Source organism: Apis dorsata, unplaced genomic scaffold, assembly GCF_000469605.1.
Source record: "Apis dorsata unplaced genomic scaffold, Apis dorsata 1.3 scaffold_147, whole genome shotgun sequence".
NCBI classification, from domain to species: Eukaryota; Metazoa; Arthropoda; class Insecta; order Hymenoptera; family Apidae; genus Apis; species Apis dorsata.
The window spans coordinates 53975-62472 of NW_006263438.1; the positions used below are offsets into that span (position 1 = coordinate 53975).

The 8498-nt window shown below is 28.9% G+C and overlaps 1 protein-coding gene across 6 annotated transcripts in view; it reads left to right on the forward strand.

Annotated features, from left to right (window-relative positions):
* The window catches only part of LOC102677612, a 55048-nt gene extending 51159 nt beyond the window's left edge, over window positions 1-3889 (forward strand). For 5 of the 6 annotated variants that reach the window (XR_004150084.1, XM_031509387.1, XM_031509385.1 and 2 more), the window contains one exon: window positions 226-3889. Coding sequence is in view for 4 of the 6 variants with exons in the window: in XM_031509387.1 (XP_031365247.1) it covers window positions 226-338 (113 nt within the window). In the remaining 2 variants the exon portion in view is untranslated. Of the gene's footprint in view, window positions 1-18; window positions 61-225 lie in introns of all 6 variants that reach the window. The other variant, XR_004150085.1, reaches the window with a different exon arrangement.
* Window positions 3890-8498: the final 4609 nt, after the last annotated feature.

Consider the following 8498-nt stretch of genomic DNA (forward strand, 5'->3'; position numbering starts at 1 on the left):
AATTTCCATTTTTTGTAGTGATCCTTTTTTTTTCTTTTGCTACACGCTCGTTGGAGAAATATAAAAAATTAAGTTTTACAAATTTGTTTAAGTAATTTGTGAGTGACATATTTTCAAATGTTATCATTAATGTATTTCTGTTAAAACTCTGAAATGATCTTATCTCAAATAGTTCTCCAGCGAACGTTTCATATCGATTCGAAATTAATTCCTTTATTTTGATAGTGAAAGCACTGGCTACCCTTCCTTTGAAGACCGAATCGAGCTTAGAAGACGAAGATCTCTCGCCTGTAACACCATTACCACTATATCAGCAGAGAGAGAACTATTACTCATAAGAAAAATGATAGACAAGTTAAAATCTCTCGTACAGCTGATAAATCTTTTTAGCACAAAGTGAAAACGCTACTGCCAGCCCGGAACAACAGAGAAATAAACATCTTTCTTCTTCAAACATTTTTTGAAATTTCATAAAAAGGTGGTTTACCTGACACTTGCTATTATGATTATATTAACGATTTAAGAAAAAGAAAAAAAGATGTTTTTTTTTTTTATTTGCATCGATATTGTACATAATCATCGATTTAATAAACTGATAATAAATAGTTGTCGTCTGAATTATCGATAAGAATTAGTAATGTAATGGATGTCGAACAAAATTAGATGAATAATATTTACGGAAGAAAATAGTAAATATCCAAATGAAATTATTTCAAAAATAAAGAAACTTTTAATTTTTTTTTTTTTTACTGCGTTCTCTTTCCTAATCAAATTCAATTTCTTTTTTGTAACATATATAGTTCAATCGACTAATAATACCTTATATTTACTATTTTCTACTTGAAATGTTATGATCATTTAATTATGACGTCGAGACAGGATGGTTTCAAGTTTCGACTCGTATGAAACTTTAATCGTGTCATTCATTGGATTACTGAATCTATGTTAAGAACACTTTTAACAAGAAATTTCGATGAATATTCTACTCTTATACGGTCTTATACAGTTTTTAAACGATAAGCACATATAAAACTCCATCATTATAAAATTAAAGACTTATTATGAGGCCTATATTTCGTAATGTAAATGTTGCTCGAACATAAAATATTCTAGTGGTATAATATTCTGAGACCATTTATGCTTGACGCCATACTGCCTCGATGTTTTCTCTTCTATTCGAAGAGAATGCTTCCACAAGTTTCTATCACTAGCAATAACAATAATAATATAATAATAATAATAATAATAATAATAATAATAACAATAACAATAACAACAACAATAATAATAATAATAACAACAATAATAATCATAATATTAATAATAAATTAAGAAACAGCGATCGCACAATGCGGTTCATCTAGAAAATGACTGTAATCGAATTCTTGTAACTTGTATGAATGCTATTATTTAGGAAAGGAATCAAGTATAATAATAAAATAAATATTTAGGAACATGGTTAATCACTGAGTTCGGCTAATATTAGATAATTTGAATGCTATTCCAATTTCTTGCTAGTATAATTTGTTAAAAAAATATTATTTAGATTCTAACATTAATTCTTATGTAATTTCAATTTCTATTTAAACAAATCTATTCTTTTTATAATTCTTTCATTAATAAAAGATTCGTTTATAAACTATTAGCCGAATTCAGTTTTTGTTTGTTACACGAAACCATGCTTTGCAAACTCGTCTTTCAATCTTAAATTTACATTTACATTTATATTTACTAACGTTAATAGCAAATAATTTATTGTATGTATGTATATATATATGTATATATTGCAACGAGTTTGGGAATCATCGGTTCAAATTGGTTTATGTAAGAGGAACGAATATGTATATTAGAAATAAGATAGAATATAAGGTTGCGTTTATGCTAGGTGCTATGAGTAACGCAACATAGTCAAATAATGAATAAACATAACCTCTAAATAACGATCATATTGAACTGACTGAGACGAGTCATTTTTAGGTATAAAACACCGATCGAGGATATATAAAATTTGGAAATAAATTCTTCGAACATCTGTGTATACTCAGTGCTTTGTTTTTAAGTATATAAAGTGTAATGATTGAATCATCAATGAAATATTTAAAATTACATGTCAACTATCTTATCATATAAGAATTTATATTGCTCGTGTGGATAAATTGAATAACACTTGTTCCTATCAAGAATAATTTAACAAGTGAAAAACCAATTATACAAAATATTTCTTAATATTAAAAGGATTAGAGTATTCACTGAACTTTTTTTTAATAAAATCTCTTACTTAACAGAATAACGATAAAATGTTTATTGATAAAAATATGTATTATCATTGAAAGTCTGCTAATTATTATTATTATAAAGGATAATTATACATCGTATGACCATTGATAAAAAGTGAACGTAAAATTTAATATGGTATTGTCCATATATTCTGCATTTGATCGGTGTTTCCATCCATAAATTGCTCCAATTTCAACACGGTCAAATGCATATGATTTATATGACTCGCTAATTATTCGAGTACTCTATTCGACACTTTTATTACAAACTTTCTCGTACAGATAAGTGCATTTGACTCGATGTTGAATCACTCGTAATTTAAGAAACACATAACACATATGTACGCTTTAGAAACGTCCTATAAACAGCGCGTTCTACGTCGATTTTCGCTACTTTCAACTTTTCGAAGTAGCGTGTATTTATGTTTTTCTAAGGTCGTTTCTCGTATTATTTAACGAAGGGAGAAAAATAAGCTTTGAAAGTGCGACTAGATAAGTTATGTATAGAAACTTAGATGCGTGCAACAATCGTTCGATGTCGAATCCATTTAATGGAAATCGATTGTCGGCGTGTCCTTCGATATAATCGAAACTTAATTCTTTGAAGCGATAATTGAATTAATTCCAATTATTATTTTTCTTATTATCATTAAGATTAAACACTTAGTTCAAGTTTTTCAATTTTTTTTCTGTAAATTGAATTTATCAATTTTTATTTCTATCCATGTCACAGTAAAACAAACTAGAAAGAAATATCCCAGATAACAACGCTTCAAAGAATTAAGATACAGCATTTAGACGCGAAGCGTCGCAAAGATGGACGAATGTTTATAGCTATCTTGCACTGTTGTAGCCTGTTAAAAAAATTGTAGAACGTTCGAGCGAAATTGAAGAGTGCCAAATTACGCAAAAGCAGATCGATCGCGAAACACGGCGACTGCTCGTCAATTAAAAGAAAGAGAGAGAAAAAAGGATGAAACCAGCAAGACTAACGCTCAGCACAAAAAAAGTAAGGTTAAACGTAAGGATCTCCCCTCTCGACGACTGTCAAACCCCGAGAAAAAGGTATCTCGTTAATCATGCTAATTAAGAGATGCGATTTCTATTATATATGAGAACTATATGGTCCACAGGCATCAATGTTAGGAATAATTTTTTACGATACGATGATCCGTGTATACGATATAGAATGACGCACGGTGAAATCCAACGATCAAAAAAACACGATCGTATCACGATCACTCCTCTCGAGATCGAGAAGAAGAAAGTTTAAACTCGCGAGGAATGGCCGTTTAGCGCAATCGTTACCATCGTGCCCTTTTTAAGAATTTTCCCTTATTGATGGACATACTACTATCGCGAGTCATTAAAATAAACATCGAGGGTTCGAGAAAAAGAAAAGGAACGACGATGCGTATGTTCATCGTGAAAAACTATTCGCTCGACATTCCCATTGGCCCTATGGTACCTGAGAAACCAGCGTAGGATTGCTTTCTGCGGTTGCCACTGCGCCATTAGGGTAGTTTGAGCGAAATAACTATTGTAAAAGGAAACTACTGTGGAAACAGGAACTGTTATTGTTACACGAATAAAGTAAAATCCATATTACATGAGTTTGGATTGTTCATTCATCTTGTTCCTGATTAAATTTGATTAAAGTGCTTTTTAAATTTTATTTCAAGCAATTTTTTGATTCTTTGCTTTATGGTAATTTTTTATGGAATTAATACACATTTGATTTGAAGATCATGATGAAAAAGATATCTATATTTTTTACAGAAACATTTTGCAAAATGTAGATTTTATTGATAAATCTCAGATAAAGTTTCTATTAAAATAATCTTGTTAAAATAATTCCCAGAGTTAAAGACTTAATACCAACATTTATAAGAAGGAAAAAAATGAAATTTCTTTTTAATTTTGTTAAAAATAAATAGAAACAAGATTTCTTATACAAAGTAAGTAACATTTGAGTACAAAGGCAATGATCTTTCATTGATAATTATTATCCATATGATAAAAAAACCTTTATTAAATGATAATTGTTAATCTTTGTCTTTATTTCTCTAATTCCTTTCAATCTTAATTTCTTATTATAATATAATATAATAATCAAAGCAAAAGTTGATAAAATTGAAATGAAAAAGGGAACAAAGGAAGAAAGGGTAGAATGGAGAAACAAAGGGATCTGTGACGAATGGAAAAAAGAAAAAAGAAAAAAGAAAAGGTAAGGAGAGACGAAGAGATCTGAGGCATCAGCAGTGACGGATCGTGATCGCCCCTCTCGTTGATGAGAGGGTCGACGAACCAACCAATCGTCAGGCCCCTTGCACCTGAATTCTAATGAGGTCCACCTGGGTATATATGAGAGCTTAACCTCGGCCGAGGCAACGATTTTTCTGAGTTACTCGCGAAGGTGAGTCCTATTCTCTTTGCTTTTCTCTCAACGTTTTCGTTTCTCTGACCAGTTCCTCTTTGTGTCTTCTTTAGAATCGCCTTCTCGTTCCATCCACAATTATTGACAATGCATCGTGATTTTCATTTCTTTTTAATTTTCGTGTTTTCTTGGTGACTTGCTCCCTTGAGTGACTCGTATCTTCTGTTTGAAAATTTATTTTGACATTTCGAGCTCGAGGTAAGTGTCTTGAATTTATTAAGAGTAAGATTATTAGATATTTCAATTAATCGTTGAATAATGTTTGTTTTAGCTGGATTAACTCTCTTTTGATCTTCTTTCAATTCTCCTTGCTTGATTATTGACAACACGATTTTTTGTTCGTTTCTTTTTTGGTTTTCGTGTTTTTTTGATTATTTGCTTCCTCAATGACTTATCTATCTTCTATTGAAAATTTATTTTGAAATTAAGTGTTAAGTGTCTTGAATTCATTATTAAAGAGATTAAATGTTTTAATTGATCATTAAATAGTTTAGTTTATTTCTATTGGTCTCGTTTATTTCTATTAGTCTCGTGATACTTAAATAAAGATTTATCTCGATATTTTGTAATTGTTGTGTTTTAAATATTGAAACTTTATAGATTATTATTGTAATTAAAATCGTTATTTCGACAATTATTGTACATTTCTATAATATTATTGACAAAAGAAAGAATTAGAAAAATGAAAACAAATTTTCATGAAGAATGTTTATCTTCTCATAATCTAAAAATTCTGTAAAGTAATTAACAACAATTGTTTTGCAATCATCTGTTTTCCCATCGGAGAGTTGAATATAAAAAAATATAGAGAAATATATATATATATATATAGAAAAATATAGAGAAGAATTGACAATTTCTATTGCCAAATTTCATTTTAAATCATTAAAACGATATTTATACAAAATACGAATGAAATTTTGTTTCGTTCGTATCATATTTCATTTTTCAATCGACATTTCTTCATTTTTTTTTTCTTTTATCGACTTGCAATTTAAAAGTAATTCCTAGATAGAATTTGAAAGATTTAAGGAATTAAGATTATAAGGACTCTAAAATTAATTATCTTTTATCATCACACAAAATGACGATTGATTTATTAGTTACAAATCTACTATGATCTTAAAAAATTGAAAAAGTCAGTATTAAATTTATTGTTGTAATAAAAGTTTGCTGAATAATAAAACAAATAATAAAACAATAATTATATTTATATTACAAAAACGAAATATTAAGTGAGATATAAGTTAAAATCAAATTTTTGATTCATCAAATGTTTTTTTTTTTTTTATTATCTGTAAACAATTTTAAATATCCAATCTTTTAATCTTTGTTTTTATATGCATATACAAATACTTATGCTTACATTTAAAATTACTTATAAAAAATTCATTTATTCTTTCTTATTTTATATAAAAAAAATACTGTTTTTAAGTAATAGTGTAGATATATGTTTATACAGGAATTAAATAATTGGTAATAGATAAAATACATATTAGATAAAGAAACAATTTATATCGATTGATATCGAAAATCAAACGATTATCGAATTTTTATTATTTTTATTTTAATTTTTTTTTATTTTATTTTTTTGTCTGCCTCAAATCATCGAATATCAGCAAATTGCATCATGCATCAAGTTGAAGATCTAACATAGATAGTCTCTGTTTGCTTATAGAACAGGAAGAACCTCGAAAGTGTGTGTAGAACTAACGAAGAATATCGAAAGCGAACTGTTCGATTCATTTCTTGAATATTGATTAGAGATTGTGTCTATGAATTGAAACTAATGCATAAAAGCAACATTAGAAATTATATTCAAAGGCAACATTGCAAATGTTTTTTTAAATTTTACAAATTTCTTATAACTCTGTCATCAGAAAGACATATATAATATCTTTCAATTTTCAACATCTTCTAGAAATCAATCTGTATCATTTTAAATCAACTTCGTTAGAACGCATAAGATGCCCAAAGTATTCTAAAAAAAAAAAAAAAATTTACACAATTTTCAAAATTTTCCTTCTTCAAAACTATCTCAAAAAACTACTTCATAATATAAACACGATTCAAGACACGATGATTCTAAAAGGAAAAGATTAAAAGGATCGACGAAACGTTTAGGTTAAGTTAAAGTTATCATCCCGCTGGAAATAGAGATCTCCCGAGTCCCTGAGAGGGCGTGTTTGTATTCTCAATGCAGCTCAATAGTAGTCGAGGGATCCGATGCAGCCGGCATTTTAATTCGCAGCAACGAAAAAGCCGCGGCTCCCATTATCTTCCTTTATTCTCGCAACCTGGATCATTATCTGACTCTTTTATTTCGCGTGAAAATCCCTTTTCAAATCCCAAGGACGGGTCTTTGATCCTTCGCCTTTGTTTCTCGTTTATCCTGTAATTCTCTTCCTGCCTCATTTCGGATCGATTGTCGCTCCGTGACTGGCGCCTCTATCGGAGACAATGAACTGGAACTTATTTAATTTTCGGTCGATATGAACGGAGAGAAAAACGGATTTTTATCATCGGAAAAATTATCTCTTCTTTTATTCTTTTAATTCCTTTCTCTCATATAATTTTTTTTCTCGTTTAATCCCGTTTTCTTCCCTCTCGAAATGTATTAAATGTATTTCAGAAATAAGTACGATTTTGAAGAGAATCGAATCGAGGAAAAAATATTCTTTATTTGAAAGACTTTTTTGCTTCGATATTTTCGTACACGTATTATATTCGCATTGTTTGCAACTCGCATTACGATCGAAATATTTTACGAAATTTTCATGTTAGAAATCAAATCAATTCTCGATTAGGACGGTTAAATAATTTAACTAATATTTAAAAAAAAAAACAAAATACGTATTATATTCGCATTGTTTGCAACTCGCATCACGATCGAAATATTTTACGAAATTTTCATGTTAGAAATCAAATCAATTCTTATTTGATTAGAACGATTAAATAATTTAACTAATATTTAAAAAAAAACAAAATACGCGTGAAAAAGATGCTTTTGCCATCTTCTAAGAAGAAAATACAAGTTCGATATAAACGTATCCTGTTACCAACGAAAGGTGTTTAGGTTTTATTTTTACGGGAAAATGAAATACAAATCGATCAAAATTTTTATATTGCAATTTGGCCTCCCCAACAAGAACGTTTCGTTTTATGAGAGCAATTTGATTTCGCGTCGATTTTTTATCGAGTTGGGACAGGCACAAAAAATATACATATACATATACAACTTTTATCGGAGCTGGATCGTTGCGTGTATCGAATTCGAGAATTCTCGTGTGTCGAGAACTCCCGTTGCAAAGGTGCTTGAACTTTTAATATTCTATGCCGCTTCTTTGGACGCAAACTCGTTTTCGTTTCGAGACGAGCAAAATGTCTGTTCGACTCGATGATATGATATAAAATAACGATAATAAGTATGCAAAAAATTTCAAAAGAAAAGAATGTTCTATCTGCATACACAAGTATACGTATTGTAAAATTTGTTTAAAATTAAATATCATAAATATAAATTATCAAAAAATATAAATCATACAAGTTTTTTTCGTAAATTTTAGTATAAATATCTTCACACGAATATCTGTATATTTTTATATTTTATTCTACTCGATATTGGAAAATATTATTCGTAAATTAAACGATGAAAAAGAAAAAAAAAAAAGAAGAATGTGAACGTAAAGATATTATTGAAATTCTGTTTTCTATTTTCTTCTTGTACAGACGGTAAAAAAAAAAAAAAAAAACGGATAAAAAGGTAATAGAAAAGCAATAACCCA